Genomic DNA, 18,692 nt, shown 5'->3' on the forward strand with positions numbered 1-18,692 from the left:
GTATGTCAGTGAGGGTTCTTACGTGCTGAGAAATTCCTGAACTTTCACTGCATGGTGCAAAGAATGGTGCTATAAACTAGAGCAAACTCACCTGCTGCTGCCCCAGGGAGGGGCCAGAAACGGGGAATGCTAAGCTTTATCTCCAGATAGATAAGATAACTTGTGTTCTCCTTGGCTACATCATCAGTGGCCCCACTTCCCTTGGACTCGACATGTGAGTCACGTTGCAATTTAAGAATTGCCCTCTTTCTCCCTCACATTTGCAAAAGCTAAGTGAGACTAACTAAAGCACAGGTTTTCTTAATAATAATAATAATAATAATAATAATAACAACAACAACAACAAGAACAAGAACAAGAATTCCATATTTTATTGGTATTTAATTTTAACTGCAACGTTTTATTCTTACATTTTCTTCGAGGATAGATTAAATTCGAGCCATTTCTGCAGTTTGTGAGACCACACAGTGAGTCTGTACCTTTACAGGTTTAAGGGAAGGTAATTGCAGTTTTAAATAAAAGAGGTGGCATTACTATGAGATCTGCCTCTCCCTAAGAGGCCAAGGGCTGGGCCAGTCCTCCGTTTCTCCTGGTTGCTAACCGCGTCCCTCCGCCCGCCTCCAAGCTCCAGGCTGCCGCCAGGGGTGCTGCATTTCCCACCTGCGCTTAGGAGTGGCCCAGCCACTGAATCTGCCCAGTGCTGGTGCCACGGGCTTTTTCAACTCCAGGAGGGTGGGGTGGTGAGAGGGACACACGGGCCTCCTGAGAAGGCTTGAACCCGAGGGCCTTTGCATTTCCCCAGGTTGGAAAGGGTTTGGCAGTACTCAATCCCTGAGGCTGCCACTACCCGGATACCCCGAGGGCCCGCCCTCCTTTCCCAGCTTTGCTTTGGGTGTTCTAGCCCTGCAGGTGTTGTACCTCTCTGTATCTCCGAAGCCTGGCACGCCCACTACCGCTGCCAGTACAGGGGCCCTGGCTTCCTAGTTAGAGCATGCTTTTCACCCTCGCGGGTGCCAGCAACACACCTATCGCATACCACGCCCGGCCAGGTACCAGAGCACCCGGTGCAGTACAAAGAGGTCTGCGCTTCCCCAGCCCTCGCCGCTGCCACGCCCGCTCGTGTCCATGGTCCCCTGCCAAACGCGGACAGTCTTCCACGCGGCGCGCTCTGTTCTCCCTCCCCACCCCACCCCCCAGCGTCGATCAAATCCACCTAGCGCTTTCCGAAATCCCACGAGCCGGGGCCTCCCAACTGTCGCGCTGCTGTCCTCAGAGTCCAGCACTGGCCAACTGACACCCCCACCCCCAGCCAGCCCGCCGCTCCCCTCGATCCGGGCCCCTCCTCCGGGCCCTCCTTCTCCTCGCCCCTCCCCAGCCGGGGTGGGAGCGGCGGCAGCTGGAAGGGAAGGGATGAGGTCATCCTCTCCCTCAGAGTCAGCTGGTGGAGGAGAGGCTGCGGGAGGAGGGAGCGCGCGCGAGGGGAGGAGAGGAATGTGCAGGTCCGAGGAGCGCCGCGGCGGCCGCTGCTGCTCCTGCTGCTGGCGGCGGCGGCGGCTCGTGCTGCAGCCGCGGGGCCGGGACGGCGCGGAGCGCGGGCGGCTGGCAGGGGCGCGCGCGGGCCGGCGCGAGCAGCTGGGCTCGGCGCAGGCAGCCAGGCGGCGCTCCTGCGGGCCCCGAGCGTGCGGCTAGCCGGGCCCAGCGCCCAGCCCCGCGGGCGGCGGCGGGCGAGCGGGCGCAGGAGTAGGAGCAAGAGAGCGGCGCGGCCAGGAAGGAAGCCGGGGCGAGGCGAGGAGGTGGCGGGAGGAGGAGACAGCAGGGACAGGTGTCAGATAAAGGAGGGCTCTCCTCCACTGCCGAGGCATCATGGCCGCTAAGTCAGACGGGAGACTGAAGATGAAGAAGAGCAGCGACGTGGCGTTCACCCCGCTGCAGAACTCGGACAATTCCGGCTCGGTGCAAGGACTGGCATCTGCCTTGCCGTCGGGGCCCGGAGCCGAGGACGCTGAGGCTGCGGGAGGCGGCTGCTGCCCGGACGGCAGCGGCTGCTCACGCTGCTGTTGCTGCTGCGCGGGGAGCGGCGGCTCAGCGGGCTCGGGCGGCTCCGGCGGCGGCGGCCCGGGCGGCGGGGCGGGCTCGGCGGCGCTGTGCCTGCGCCTGGGCAGGGAGCAGCGGCGCTACTCGCTGTGGGACTGCCTCTGGATCCTGGCCGCCGTGGCCGTGTACTTCGCGGATGTGGGAACGGACATCTGGCTTGCCGTGGACTACTACCTGCGCGGCCAACGCTGGTGGTTTGGGCTCACCCTCTTCTTCGTGGTGCTGGGCTCGCTCTCGGTGCAAGTGTTTAGCTTCCGCTGGTTTGTGCACGATTTCAGCACCGAGGACAGCGCCACGACCGCCGCCTCCGGCTGCCAGCAAACTGGAGCCGACTGCAAGACGGTGGTCAGTGGTGGGTCTGCAGCTGGGGAAGGCGAGGCGCGTCCTTCCACGCCGCAGAGGCAAGCATCCAACGCCAGCAAGAGCAACATCGCCGCCACTAACAGCGGCAGCAACAGCAACGGGGCCACCCGGACCAGCGGCAAACACAGGTCTGCCTCCTGCTCCTTCTGCATCTGGCTCCTGCAGTCACTCATCCACATCTTGCAGCTCGGGCAAATCTGGAGGTACTGTATCAGGGTGGGGGGTCGAGGGGGGACTACTGCTTCTCCTACATACCGACCGTGACCACTGCTCTGCTTTTGCATGAAATCGGTCAGGATGACTGATAGTAAACCTAGTCACTCTTTTTGTTTTTTTCTTTTGCTCTCTCTGTCTCTGTCCATCTGTCTGTCTCTGTCTGTCTCTCTCTCTCTGTTTCTCTCTGTGTCTCTGTCTCTGTCTCTGTCTCTCTGTGTCTCTGTCTCTGTCTCGCTCTCTCTCTCTCTCTCTCTCTCTCTCTCTCTCTCTCTCTCTCTCTCTCTCTCTCTCTCTCTCTCTCTCTCTCTCCCTACCTCATGTTAGGTGAGAAAAGAGAAAGCAGAGAAGGACAGGAATGTGTCTCGGTCTCTCATGCTCCCCATTTTCCCACAGTCTCACTAGCTTTTCCCTATATGCCACAACTTCTTCCCAAAGTGTAGACGTATTCTTTCAGGAGTAGAGGATTCCTGTCACACTTTCTAAAAATCATTTTCGTTGTATAGAATTTGTGGTATGTTGTACTTTGGATACCTTCTTTTGTTCTTGGGGTAAGATTACTAACTCTAATTAAACAGGAACTGTTGCTGCTCAAAGGTACACCCGCACGTGAATGATAACTGCTGAAAAAAAGTACTGTGCTAAAAGTAGTGTTAATACATATTTTATTTGTCATATATATAAAACATGAATCAATATATATCAATATTATTTTATATAACACGTATTTGTGTGTGTGCGCACACACACAAAAGTAGGGGACCCTGACTCGTATAGTGTATTCTAATTACCTTCTGGTATTCCTGTGTCTACTTTTGCAAGTACCTGAGAACCTTTGGAAAAGAGGTAGCAAGCACATTGGGTAAGCTTTAATTGTAATTCAAATTTCATTGGCTGATTTGCTGCTTATCACTTAAATTTACCATGTCTCTTTACATAGTTATCACTTCACTTATACACTGAAGTACAGGACTGGACTTGCTGGGCAGCGGGAAGCCATCCATCAGACAGCACTGTGCAGATGTAGGAATGTGGTGGAACAATATGCTCAGAAATCTGTTCTTTTGACTTTTATGTATTTAGAAGCTTTGTAACAGAATGTTTAACACATAAAAAAAAGTGTGTGGAAAAATGTAGAGGCTAATACCCTAGGGATTTCTTGGTTTTAAAGCAACTTAGTAAATATGTAGGGTGATGTGTGGAAACTTCCTTCCAAGTCTACTGATACTGCTCAGTATTTTGCACTTTCACCTGTATCTCAGTTTTTTGTTTGTTTCTTTTTACGATAAAAGACATGGTAAGTCATTGACATGATGAAGTGTCCCATGAAGAAACAGCTTAGAGAAGTTGTAGAATAGATTCATAAACTTTTGTTTTCTTTCTGGTGAACAGCAGTGTCCTCATCTGAGAAAAGTAAGTGTGATAATTGCTCTTCCTAGGACTGCTATTTGTAAATCAGTGTGAGCATGGCCTTAGCTAGTGACCTCTTTCCTCAGAAAGTATTTAGAGAAGATACTTTCGGGAAAAGCCATGCATGGTGTGTTGCCAGACAAGTTGTCATGGAAACATCCATATTTCAGACTCAGGGAGACTTTCTAAAACATCAGTTAACTGTGGCAGCTCTGTTTCCTACAGACATTTACTGGAAGGCGCAGGTTGGGTATTCTTCAATTCTGAGGAAAAACTAGAAGGCATATTTAGTTACTGGAATTCTTTGGTGGCTTGGATGTACATGATCAGCAATTTTATTCTAGTAGTGTGGTGCAGAAAACTTATCATCCTGTTTGGTTACCTGTGAAAACTTTTAAAAGAGATTTTTGAATCACTTCCTGTCAATTATATGTAAGTCATCATTTCAAGTAATTATTAGTTAAGTCACTGGAAAAACTGTGTATGTCTCCTACAGATGGATATTTCCTGAAAAACACATGGTGTCAAACTCAGTGAACTGAAGAAGTAATTTTAATTATAGTGATTATTAGGATCTAAACATTTTCCCAACTGAAAATAATGCTTCATTTTTTTCAGGAAATGTTGAGAAAGTGAGAATAGGAAAACACTTGGAACAAAATATCACAATGAAGCAATAGCCACTGGGTCAATGGGGCTAACAGAGGAGTCATGAGGAGACACGGGTTTGAGGGTGAGGTGGAACTTGGGAAGGAAACCCCAAGCTATCAGATAAGCACATTACTAGATGAACCCTTGGAGAAACACATGACTCACCTTTTGTTAAGCATCCATACAAAATATTCCCCATGATACTTTGAGGTTTATTTTGATAATGGGCTCATCAGGGTTGAAATGTTCTTTTTGGAAATATCAGGTCTATGTCTTCACTGTCTAATGAGATGTTCACTGTGGAAATCTTAATTGTTATTCAACCCATTATTTTGTTTTGGCTAAAATGTTTGAGGGATCTCATGGTAATATGATAGGACCATGGCCTAAAAATAGCCTCTTCATTTTTTGAAAATGTGCTTTTAAATTACTTTGACCTAATGTAAAGAACTGTAAAGAATGAGAATGAATGTGTAATTTAACATTCAGATGCTTTTTGATATGTTCCAGTTTCTCCATGTGAAACAATTAAGGAGAGCTTTGTGGGGGGGGAGACCCTTTATATTAATTGACAAAAAGGGCGTGTCTAAAATTGCTGTATTAGCTATAGTATAAAAATCTTAGACCACTGTAGGTCTTTAAATTAGACGTATTTCTTAGCCTCTTCTAGCTCTACTTTTCAATGCTTTCTGCACAAATGCTGCACTAACACCAGGCTACTGAGTGGTTTAAAGCTCAGAGGTCATTATTCCTGTTTTGATATGCAACTGTCTTGAATAAGGCTTGCTAACTTTTCATTGCATTGCCGTGACATTGTAGTTATTTCAGGGAAGGATCAGAGTCTAAAATCTTTCTGTAGATAAATCTTTTAAAATAACATCCATGTGGTTGTTTGTTCTGAAATAAGCCATTTGAAACATTGTGAACAAAATTTGCATGTATTATACATGCATTATGAATACAACTGCTAAAAGCAATGATAGATGTTCATTTTAATTAAAGTTTACTAATGGGAAATTAATGGAAGCTTTTAAAGTCATAGGAAGTAGTGCTGGGAAGGAGCCATACAAAATAATGAAGATAATGAAGTGAGCTTTTGCTGCCACGTGGAAAGAGCAACCATAGCTTTAAGGAACTGTGTGTGCAAATGAACGAGAGCATGACTCTTTATTTTACTCTTTATATGATTCCAGAATGGCTAAGAATGCAGCTCAGCCAGTGGGAATCATGAATGGCACATCTGATAACTGTGCCTGTAATAATGTGTTCTGCAAAGAAAAGTTATTCTTTGCAGAACGCCTAAGCCTGGGTTAAAACAGTGAAGGTAATGCTATCAGCAAATGTCAAATCCTTGCCTTTTAAACTGGAAGGGAATGGTTAGTGTCTCTTTGTACAAAAAAACTGGCTTAGCCTGGTTAAGTGTTTTCCAGGGTCACCCTGATAGCACATATCTGGCATTCAGAACCAGGCTTATCTTACTCTAAAGTCCATGCTCTTTCTGGAATCATTTGCTAACTCTCTGTGCCCCTTGGATGATAATAACAACAATATGTGAAAATGATGATTCTTCTGTGCTGAGGTTGGTAGAAAGGAAGTTGCATTTAGACCAGCTGAGGGATGTTTGCAGTAGGCACACTTCAGATGAGCGCAAGCTCCAGGCGTGTGCGTGTGGTCCAAGTCCAACAGTCCTCTGGCTGCCTCACTTCGTTGTTTCAATAAGTCCTGGCTTCATAGCATCATCTTATGGTGGCCTTTAGGATTATATGGAACAATGATTGTGAATATGCAACTAGCAATTGCAAATAATGTTTGTCCTAGAGATAAAGAAGAGCTAGCAACAGAATGTAGGCCACATTTATAAAATATGTGCTTCATTGATACAGTCTGAGTCCTGAATCCTGACATGGCTTAGGCAATATTGGTGCCATTTGATAACGTTCATTGAATAACTATTTTCTGTGTATTTGTGTTCCTTCTTTGTGCATACTTATTATTTTATTTATTTATTCAACTCATATTGAATATCTACTATATACAAGACACTGTTCTAGATACCAGTTTTCCTAAGATAAATAAATATACAGAGGATATTTGAGGAAGACAGAAAATACACAGATAATATAAAAATAAGGCTCAATCTTTAGTAGAAACAAGAAATTCAAACAACCTTGATGGTTCATGAGAGGCAGGAGATGTCTGTTTAAAAGTTTAAAAGATGAGAAAACATTATGATTCACTTTATAGCCTTGAGTACAACAAAGCTTAAATGCTAGGGGGCACAAAATGATCAGGATACACGTGTACCCCACACACAGACTTGGGGAAAGTAGCTAGAGAAGAGACTGAATAATTCTTTGTACCAGATAATGAAAAGGATTGAGGTTTTATTCTGAAGTCAAGGAGGAACCTTTGAAGGATTATAAAGGACATGGGTTTGCAAACTTGTTACAGCTTTGTTTTATTCAAAGACTTTCACAGTTGAAAGTCTCAGAAGAGATGTCATTATTTCCTCTGATTCAACAGTGTCTCTTCTATTTATAAAATACATGAACCTCACAGGACTTGATTTTGGGTATTATTGAAACATGTAAAGAAACCCAATAAAATGAAGAGCTATTTCTCAGAGAAGCAGACTATTTAAATCTACTATACAAACTACAAATGAAAACTCTGGACCAAAATATATTTGGGAGTTTTGTTGTTTTGATTTATAAAGACCTTTTCTCTAGGATATGGTGGGCTTTACCTTATATAATTTGTATTTCTTGCTATGATAAGATCAAATTTGCTACTGCTTTAAAATATCTAAATATCTATATTTTGTTTGATCCCCAACTAATGTTTGAGGTAGTACTTCCATTTTGCATATATGGAAATTGAAACAGAGACTTCGATATGTTATCCTCTGTAGGTCACATGGTTTTGTGTAGATTCTAGGATAGAATTTAATATTGAAGTGGGGGAGGGAAGCAAGCTAAACCTGGCTCTCAAATCTGAGGGTGATGATGAATGTAGAAAAGAAGCAGAAAATTCTGATCTGATGAGAGTTGCAGAACTGTAATGAAAAGAAGTCTTGGTGTTTCATGGAGACTCCAGCAAAATGAGGAGGACAAGACTGAGGCTGTGGCTTCACTTGTGGAGCACTTTTGAATCCATAACAATAAAACTAACACAACCAGACAGAAAAACACAAAGATGAGAGTCATGAAAAGAGATTTTCAAAGGAATTAAGTAATCAAAAAATACCCACCAATCATCAGTGACTCTCTGTTATAAAGGTGCCTCAGCAATAAAAAAAAAAAAAAGAAGTTAGAGGCAAGGTCAGGACACTTGGCCTGTCATGTGGAGAGCTGTGCTGCAAGATTATCTTCTAGGCTTGAGCTTTTGTGACCATTTTCTTAATTATATTTGGCTACGAACACAACAGACTAACTTCTGCTTTTTGTGAAAGGATGCTTAGAAAGCCTTTCCCCTTCAATAGAGCACTTGTACTGCTTCAAAGCTATCCTTTGGTTTATGGACCCGCTCTCTTCTCTGGGGCATCACAAATCCCTATAATGGCCCTGAGTAATCTGAGCTAGCTGGTGGTATAAATCTACACACAATCAGACAGCTCCCTGTGCATTTACTTGGTTTTCTGTGTGAGTTGGAATCATTACCCATTGGTGGGTATAAAGTCCAAAGTTGTTTCCATGCCCTTGAACTGTGAATTGCATTTGCTTCACAAAACAGAAATGTTATACTTATTATTCCTCTACGGCATCTCAGCCTACCTTAACAAGGCAACTGAATACAGGCCCTATGTGTGTGTATACACCCTCAGTTTTGAACATTATCCATTAATCGTTTGGACAGTGGTAACTGAAAGGTCAAAGATCAGTCACTTATTTAAGAAATCATACTGGGGCTTGAGAGATGGCTCTGTGGTTAAGAGTACTGGCTGCTCTTGCAGAGGACCTCTGTTCAACCCTCAGCATCTGCTTGACAGATCACAGCTGTCTATAAGTGCAGTCTCAGGGGTTCTGATGTCCTCTTCTGATCCCTGCTGGCACCAGGCTTGCAAGTAGTGCCTAGACATATATACAGGCCAAACACTCATCACATAAAATAAATAAAATAAATCTTTAAGAATTCATACTGATTAAATTTCCAACACATGTGCCATTAAATGTTTTGTATTTATCAGTTAAACAATGAACAGTTGTCTATCAGCTTAAAAACAAATTATCATTTAACTGTGGTGTGACTTGTCTTTATAGCCTCAAGAGCTAATCAGATTATGCATTTCTTTGATTTGTTTTAGAAAGTCATGTGGAATACTCACTAGTCCTATGAAGGCAAGATTCAGGACTTAAGGGAGGATAGGATTTATTGTTCTACAGTGTGGAGTGTGAGGTAGCTGACAAGAACCAGTCTTTAGAAAGATCAGGTCTGAGTTTACAGTTTTGACACAGTGTTAAAGTTCAAGGAAAATCATGCTCAATTGTTTTCAGCTGCTGTTGATACATTTGATCAGGATACTTCATGAATCTGACCCACCTAACAAAGACTTCACCACGTCCCAACCACTGCAAGGTGTTTCTGATACGGGAAAGAGACCATCAAAAAGTCTGGATGTAGTTCTTCCAATGGTTTACATAAAGAAAAACAAATCTCACAGAACATGACATGAACCGTGGGTAAAACCCAGTCTTCCTCTCCCTTCTTTTGGGGTATGTAGCTGAGCTTTCTGTTTGGCTGTTTTGCTAGTTTCTAATGGTACAGAACATTGGGAAAGGTGTAGTGCTTTCTAGAAAAGATAGAAGAAATCAGCCTCCATCTTTTCCAGATTGCTAATGTTGGGGAAGAGGAACTAACCTCACTCTCTGAAGGAAAAAAAATATTCATCTACAAGCCCCGATAGCTGCTCTAATTCTTGCAGATAGAAGAGTGAGCTCGGGTTAAGCCTTAGGATCAGTGCTTTTATTTAAATGTTATGTATATTTGGCTGATAATATGCTTCTATGTGGAATTATCTGGGAGTCTTTGGGGGCCTTAAATATTTTTTTTAATTTGGGAGCCTTGTTATTATAAGGCATAATTTCATATGCGCAGTATGCATAGAGAAAATGCTGATGGCAAAAGACTCTAAGGTTAAGGTGGATGAAGTTGGTGATGTACACTGACACAGTTAGGTAGAGGGATAAAGTTATAGTTAGATCACCACTGCCAGGAATATGTAGAGATGCATTTATCCATGCAATAGCTGAAAATCCATCGATGTTTGCTGGGGTATATGCATGAGACATACCACAGCTTCCACAGTGCCTCAAAGCTTAGATCTTTTTGTTCATCCTTTTTAATGTCAGGTTCTATTTTAAAGGATACCGTTGGTCAAACATATTATCTAAGGTTCTTCTTAAGTATAAAATTCTCATTCTTTTCTTGCTATAAATCCTTTTATATATCTAATACCTAGATTATATATGCCAGGAAGTCCATATAGTTTTTTAGGTCCCTCGAGATAGACTCTTTTGTTTCTGAATGTGAAAAGAGCTTGACAGTGATATTTTCAGAGCTGATAGTAATGGTGTTAGAACTTCTATGGGCTGACATGACTTGCACATGAGGAAGGAATCATAAACTGTAATGCACCTGGCCTTATGCCACTCTCAAATTTTAATTCCAATCAAATAAAACCATTATCATGAAAACATATACTCATCAAGTATTTGAAATGGGTGCTAAAAGTGCTGCGTTCACCAGTTCCAAAATGTATATCATACAGATGTGGGAATCCAAAATTGCCATCTACTATAATGTAGTGAGCTGGAGCTATGTCATTCACAAATAAGGACAGTGCTTCTCAGGCTTTGAAACAATTCTCTGGAATGCTGGTAAGAAGACCATTGCCAAAGTTGAATTTGCTTTACAATTAAAAGCGAGTCTTGGGTTATACTACCACTGACAATGTGCTGGAAACTGGATTCAAGGTCTCTCTGAAGACATCATACCCAGGCCTATGCGTTAGAGAAGATCAGTGTGTTGATCTTCCTTGGGTGGGAAGTACCTGGATTCCTGAAGGTCAGAACAAATTCCACTTCATGCCAACCCTTGAAATCTGAAAAGTTATAACAGTTTTAAGCACCTGTTTTAAGACTTTCTGAACTGAGCATTATGTCAGAGTATGTTCTGGTCTCTGTGATTCACAAGTAGCCTGCTTGAAGTGGTTCCACATCTTTTGTTCAATTTACACACATGCTGCACTTCTCTGCCAGGGGATTCCTTTTGTACAAACACAACAGCGGGCAGCGTGTGGGGTGTGTGAGGATGAGTCAAACAAAATCACCCACATATAGGAAAATGGATAGACAGAGAATATGCCTTGAAAAGACTTTAGATGACTTTGCCTTGACTTCCCCTCAAGCTTACCCTCTTCATTGAGACAGAGTCACCAATCTGAGCTACCAGTCCAAGATTTCATTTATGTTAAAAACACAATTTGAATTTGACTTCTCTTTTTCCTTTGCAGCTTTGACAATACTCATGAATAAAGATCTCAGTTTGAGGCTCAGCTCTTTTCAGGTCTTCTATCTATGCAGTAGCAGAGAGCAAACAATCCAAGCCGAGGGGGCCATTGGAGCGTACTGGTCCCAAGGCAGCCTCTCATAATGCCAGTCATTAGTTCCTGGCACAGGCACTGTGTCATTGTCACAGTGATAAGGAAGAGGTGATCTTCAGGGAGGCAGGGGAAAGAATTTGGAAAAGCCTCTTTTGTCTTAATAGACTTTCAGCTTGTTAATTAATTTCCTGTTTTGCAAAAGTAAAATTAATAACCATCATTTAGAAAATGTAGGTCAATTCAAAAAGGCTTCCCCCAAACAATTTATCATTATTGGAGCTGCTAGTGTAGCACAAATGAAAAGTGAGTCTCCTGGGGCTTCATATTTCTGGGGGTTATGCTACTATTAAAAGTGGAAGTCACAAGTAACCTGTGGGTTTTTTTTTTTCTGATAAAATGATTGTCAGGTTCAGAATGTATTCTAGACTTAAGACAATAGCCTGGCACTGACTGATGATAGTGCGCGCATTAGAGGTGTTCCTATTTTGAAAAACAACCGACTGCAACAATTAGCTGAAGTAACATGACTTAACCTACCTTAAGGGTGAAATCACCTGAGTAGGGAGGCAGGCTCCTGCTTTTTTTTTTTTTTATCAGCTTAGCATGCCCAAGTACTTGAAAAATTGAATTCTCTGGTTTTCACATCTATAGGAGCTATGCATAGATTCACTTCTACTTAATAGAGAAAGAAAAAAAAAATTAGCCATGAGAGAAATAAACAGATCCTGAGAATTTTATTCCATAACTGGCAGATGAGTTTTCAAATCTTAGAAACATGAGTCAGGAAATAATAGTGATGGCGTTGCTAAACTATGTCACCACCAAGCTTCATCACTCTGGCCAAACTCTTGTTAGATAGATGAGTATGTTCTTTTGTTCAAAGAGGCAAAGTTTGAGTTGTCAAAGTTATCGGGCTGATGAGATGGATTTGACATTGATAGCACCAGTGGGCTCTGCTGTCAGAACATCGTCAACTCGAGACTCTGTTATTAGAAGAAGGCAAGAAATCACCATTCAGAGATGCCAGGCAAACAGACATCATTAATGGAGAGAATATATAATAAGGGCCAGACATAAACCTGTGGTAAAAGTCAAGTGTGACTTAATAATCAAAAAATTAAAGAGCAAAAGTTGTTTAGATTTTCCATTTTTTAAAGGAGTGCTGAATATTTGCATATACACAAGGAGAAATTTTAGGAATGGGGCCCAAGTCTGAACCCAGAATTCCTGCATGCTTCCAATGTACTTTATACACACGCGTTGTTGTAATTGTATGTATTGCTTTAGAATAATTTTATTCGTGAAGCCAAATGGGTATACCTAGATGTAGCAGAAGAAAAAAAAAAAGCATAACTCTCAAGACCACCTGTCTTGCTTAGTTTTTTGTCTACTTGATATAAACTTGAGACAACTGGGAGGAGGAGACGCAGTGCTTCCACCAGATTGGCCCACAGCTGTCTGTGGGGCATCATTTGTGGGAGGACTCAGCCCAGTATGAGGAATGCCACCACTGGGCAGATGGCCCTGGTTGTACAAGACAGGAGGCTGAGCAAGAACCCAGGAGCCAGCCAGTAAACAGCATTCCTCCATAGCCTCTCCTTCCGTTCTGGTCCCCAGGATTGTGCGTTTAGTTCCTACCTGATGGTGGGTTGTATCCTGTATGCCAAATAAGCCCTTTTCTCCCCATGTTTCATTTGATTAGAATGTTCTATCACAGCAACAGAGGAGCAAACTAGGTCAGCACCTATATGCAAAAGTGGTGTCAGGTCAGCACTCAGAGGGTTCCAGAGTTTGGAGCATTCCATACTTACTTAGACTTTGCAGGTTAAGGATGCTCAGCCTTTGAAGGACTCTAATAGGTGCACACATGTCATCAGTGGATCCTGTCAGCCCCACCCCTTGCTAAACCACTAGACTCCTTTATTTGACCACTTCCTTATTCGTGAAACTAACTACCAAGGCCCGGCTATCATAATTCCTTACTTGACTATGCTGACCAAAATATCCAACCAGTATTTCCCAATTCACCCTAGCAAGGGCTTCCCCTTTTTTTCTCCTTAAAAGCCATTTCTGCAGAGCCACGTGCTGCTGTTGCTGCCCACTCAGGTTTGGTCACCCTGTCTCTCTGTCTTGTGTAATGGAGGATCTTTTTGTGCTGGACATTGGTGTTTGAGTGTGGTCTGTGCCTAATCTGGGGTCAGAAAGGAGCACCCTGTGGTGCAGGGGTCCCTTTATCTTTCAGTAGAGGTAGGTGATAATTCAAATGCAAAGCATTACTCTTGTGCTTCAAAACACATAGCTAAAGAGAAATAGGTCTGATTTTTGTTTTCAATATATATTTTCTCCGTGGTTAGACATTGAGAAGAAGGCTGAGATCGGAGGTTTAGTTTTAACTTCACTGCAGTGAGGAGATGTAGCTCCCCACAGGAGCTCACACTTGGCAATACTGGTAGCATACAAAGCTATTAAGAATCCCTTGACTACTTGGCCGCTGCCGTCATTTTCCATGACTAGAACACACTTAATTGATCAGTAATAAGCCTTTAGTTACGGACCGACATGCATCTGCTTAAATATTTGAGGGAAATATGTGAAAAGAATACGCTCCCCAAACGTGGTAGCTAAGGAATGAGAATGCTCCTCCTCCCGGTCTGTCTTAACTACGACTAAAGCTGTGGCCTTGCTACCAGGGGTGGTGTAGATCTAAGCAGGGGCAGCCTTGGGGAGCTTCCCAGAAAAACAGCATCTCTGTTCCACCCCAGACTTAATGAATGTCAGCTTGTGTTGTAAAAAGGACCCTGGGTGATTAGTAAGCATAACAAGTTGAAAAGTATGACGCAATTCCTGTTATTTCAAAGAAGGCACCTCTCCTCTTAAGTGGTCAGGAAAGGCTAATTTGAATCGGATATTAATAGAAAATGGATGATCGTACTGAGATGTGATCTGAGTGTCAAACACATGGGGACTTTGAAGATTTGATATGAAAAAGCATAATATATGTCTACTAAGCATCTCACACGTGTTACAGGATAAAGTCATTATATTTTAGGTTAAATAAAATATATGAGTAAGATTAATTTCATGTGTTTTTATTTGTGTGTGTGTGTGTGTGTGTGTGTGTGTGTGTGTGTGTGTGTACACCAGTGCCTTGTGTATACTAAGCATACACTTTTTTCCTGTTTTTACAGCATGATTATTACATAAAATTACATATATAATTTATATTCTGCTTCTATTATACATTGTTCAGCTTGGGAGTGACAGAGCTTCTTGAGGAAGGAAAAGAAGGACATCTAAAATGAAATATTTCAAATAACTAGTAAGCCTTTATTGGAAATGACCAGGGGAAGGACAGTGAGTGTTTTTCACCTTAGGCCCATCAACAATGGAGTTTATATTCTGACTCTTTGGGGTACAAAACCCCCTGCTATATGGAAGCTTACTGTGGTTTCTTGTTTTCCTCTGCTTAACATCTAGAGGCATGGTGGGCTTCTTTGGTATACAGTAAACATCATTTGGTGAGGACAGTAAGGATAATATATTTGCAAATACCACCTTAGATTGTTCATGCTAAATCACGCAGCTTTTCATTCCCACCTGAAGATGACCCAGCTGAGGTTCAGAAAAGGAGAAAGAGTTGCCCAGGTGCACAGAGCCACTAAGTAGCAAACACCTGTGCTCGCCTGCATCTTCATGTTGCCATGCCTCAAGCTTCCCTTTTCTGTATTACTGTTCCATGACTAATACAATACTGTCTTGGAGAAGCATTTCCCTACCTTTCAGCCTAGCCTACAATGCTGGTGACTTCAGGGAGTTTGCTTTTACTGTGACACCAGTGGGAACTTGTCAAGACCAGCTATGCATTTTCCTCCTACAATGAGAGTAGGAGACACACAGAGTCTTGCCTTTGCTCTTATCTTCTTTACTGTAAAAGGAGAGACGAGAGACTGTTCAATTCTGATGTCTCTTGCAGTTCTACACTAAACATACAATTTCTCATTACATACCTTATTAAATTATGTGATCAGAGAAGCCTTCCTGTTTTATCAGCCTGGGTTGGATTTTTATATATATATAAAGGATGACTGATATTGATGTGACAGGTTGAATTTCAAGTACAGGAACTGTAGATTCATTCCATCCATAATGTGTCATGTTCATTTGATACCTATTGGGAAGAAAATATACATTGTTTTCATTGAGAAATATCTCACTGCAAAAATACTAAGTAAGGGCTAGAGAGATACCTCAGCCACGGAGAATGCTTCCTGCTCTTCCACAGTGCACAGCATCTTTATCTGCTGGTTCACAACTACCTATAATTACATTTCAAGGGTGATCCACATTTCTGCTCTCCTCAGCCACCCACATTCAAGTGTCTTCATGCTCTGTAATCCAAACACATGGTGACAATAATATCTTCCCACTACTATGTTTTGGAGGTTAGTATGTAGTGTGTAGGGATCTCTGTGACCCCATTGGCCAATGACTCTAAAAGAGGTAATCAATTCTGGTCCTGGGGTTTTTATTTACTACCATAAGATATATAGTTGAGAGTGTTGTCCTCACAATGTAGAACAATATCATCAAACCTCTTTTTATGTGTGTATATTTTTTATGAAATTAAAAAAAAAGAATACTGTGTATGGCTCATTCCCACGTGAATAGCATGTGATTAGCCTGTATTTATATTTTCACTTCCAGGCAGTCATGCTTCAAATATGCTAGCGCTATATGCTATGAATTATGAATTCACTCCACCACAGGCACACAGGCACATAGGCACAGAAGAACTCCCTCTCTCTCCTCCATCCCCCTCCCTCCAGTATATGGCATTACTTGAAATTCATCTCCTGAGATCTGTCTCAGAGGACCAGCATATGCAAACGCTATAGAAGATTTGCTCTTAGGTGCAAGCAATGAAAACCATTTCAGAATCGGGGATATTTAACAATCAAATGAAGTCCACTGTTACTACTTAAAAGATGCCCTTGGAATGTGGAATGACTTGTGTTGCTGGGGGTCTCTATCTGGAGGCTCATCCTACTTTATTGTTTTGGTGGCATTCCACTAAATGTGCCCGGTATCATTTTCAGTTTTAGTTCAATGACATTTTTGCAAAGTATGATTATACCAAAGGTACTATGTGATTTTCAACATGCTTTATGTCAGAAAATGAGTTTTTATTTACTTGGCGTTTTTAAAAAATGTCTTATGCTTTAAGAAAAATTCATATCTATGCCATCATTGTGTTTCCTTGATTTTGTTCTATGGGAAAACACATGAAAAAAGCTGCTGATCAAGGTATAATATACTGGAAAGAATGCCTATGATTTCATTTAACTCAGAACTTAATTAATAAATATTATCAAGAACTCATTTCATATAGGCTCCCTGCTTACAAGAGTAATAATAATAATAAATATGTTCTGAGTTTTGGAGATTTCCAAGACTTGCAAGTATCTTTCATTCCTAATAGTTTATGCTTCCAACATGGCCTGTGTCCTGAAGGCTGGGGACAGAACTGCTCCATAAAACAGGATCAATGGAAGTTTCTGAGGGGCAACTAGAGGAATGCCAAGCAGAAAGGAAGCAATGGGCATGCAGAGGCAGTGTTTTAACTGTATAAATGGTAAAAACAAGAGCTGTGAGGCAGAGGTTGCCAGTAAGTGAGAAAGGGGAGTTGGATCAGAACTCAAACAGGGCTTTGAATGATTTTCCAAGGGACCTGAACTCCTGAACTTGGTTGAATTTTTTTTTTAATTTTTTATTTTTAGGGAAGTGACCTTGAGTAGAGTGGAGAGACTCAGGATGCGGTTGAACATATCTTTGCATAAAGCTACCTTTCAACCTCAGTGTAACACTGGGGAGGAAGGTGCTCAGGATGACTTTCAGAGTTAGGGAAGGGGAAGCATGGCTCAGAGGAGGGCTTAAAAACTATTCAGAACTTTAAAGTACTGTATAATGAGCGAACACAGTAAATGCACGGAGGTGGGCAATATGGAGCTATCGCCAAAGAGTTGTATAGTAGTAGTTAAAGACTCTATTTAATGAGTTATCGGAAAAGGCATAAACATAAACAGGGTTGGGAGCATGTTAAATAAAGATGGTTGGTAAATGCAGCCTAGGCAATTAAAAAGATTTACCAGACTACATCTAAATACAGTGTAGCGGGTAATTAATGGGCGTCTGACAACGCGGTAATAACCACTCTGAACTTGCACAATGGCGGTTAACACATGCACTGGAGGAGGAGGGCTGGCTTTCGTGATCACACCAGTTAGCTAGAACACCCCCAAGAGAAGTTAGAGGTTCATGGAACACAGGCGGCTGAGCAACCCATCTCCTGAGCCAGAGATACCTGACTTTGTTACTTACTCACGTGCTTCTGCTTGAGGCTAAACAACTTGCTCAAAACCCTATTCTGCCTTTGCCTATTGCTCAGGCTCCGGGCTCAGAAGGTATTTTTTGCTTTTAGTCGGGTTTATCTTTTTTTACGTTCAAGAGTGAACTGATTTCTGTGCATGGAGGTGAAGTCAAACCTAGATAAGACCCGTGTAGATGAAGTGCTGGCACCTTCTGGGTGTGAGCCATTCAGATTATTGGGGTGCAATGAATCAAAGTATCCCTTTGATACTTTTCCATCAGGGGCTCAAAACATCTCAGTAAACAACCTTCCAAGGAAGGGACTTTTGAGACCTCCTCCTTTTATTGCATTGTATATTCATTTGAGCAGTAAGTGTGCAGAAAAATTGACTGGAAAGTACACAATGTCCCTTGTGCCCCTGTCACCTTCCCCAGATACCACTTCCAGGTTCCGCTGTTATGTTATCATGGTGCATTGTTCCAGTTAGTGTGATTATTGACATGTTATCCTAAGGTGAAAACCTATAGTTGTATATTCTGTGGGCTTCAGTGTTTAAGGCCATGTATTTACCATTACATTACCATATGGAGTAGTTTATTACCAACCAAAATCCCCTCCGTTCTGTTTACTTCATCTTCGTGCCTTCTTCTACAACCTTTGATCGTCGAGCCCACTGATGTGTGCACTGTCTATAGTTTCTGCCTTTTCAGTGGCCTGCATGTTGCTGTCTGTTATCCCTTTCGTGGCAGTGTGCGTTTGGGGTTCCTCCATATCTTTTGGTGGCTTGACAACTTATCTCTTTAAATTTCTGAATAATATTCCATTATATGGGTTAATCTCTCGTTTAGCCATCCATCTAGTAAAGGATATGTTGAATGTTTCCAATTTGTAGCAATTATGAAAAAACTGCTATAGACATGTATTTGAAGTGTTTTGTGTGGGCATAGGGTTTCATCTTATTTTTGTTGAATTCAGGTAGCAGAATTGCTGGAT

The 18,692-nt window shown here is 42.4% G+C and overlaps 1 protein-coding gene across 1 annotated transcript in view; it reads left to right on the forward strand.

Annotated features, from left to right (window-relative positions):
- The first annotated feature begins 1,717 nt into the window (after positions 1 to 1,717).
- Positions 1,718 to 18,692, forward strand: part of XKR4 (XK related 4) — a 374,796-nt gene continuing 357,821 nt past the window's right edge. Inside the window, exon 1 of the mRNA XM_084776633.1 lies at positions 1,718 to 2,660. Coding sequence (XP_084632759.1) covers positions 1,864 to 2,660 — 797 coding nt within the window. The 5' untranslated portion in view covers positions 1,718 to 1,863. The remainder of the gene's footprint in view (positions 2,661 to 18,692) is intronic.

This window comes from Acomys minous (genome assembly GCF_964271855.1).
Source record: "Acomys minous genome assembly, chromosome: 1".
NCBI classification, from domain to species: domain Eukaryota; kingdom Metazoa; phylum Chordata; class Mammalia; order Rodentia; family Muridae; genus Acomys; species Acomys minous.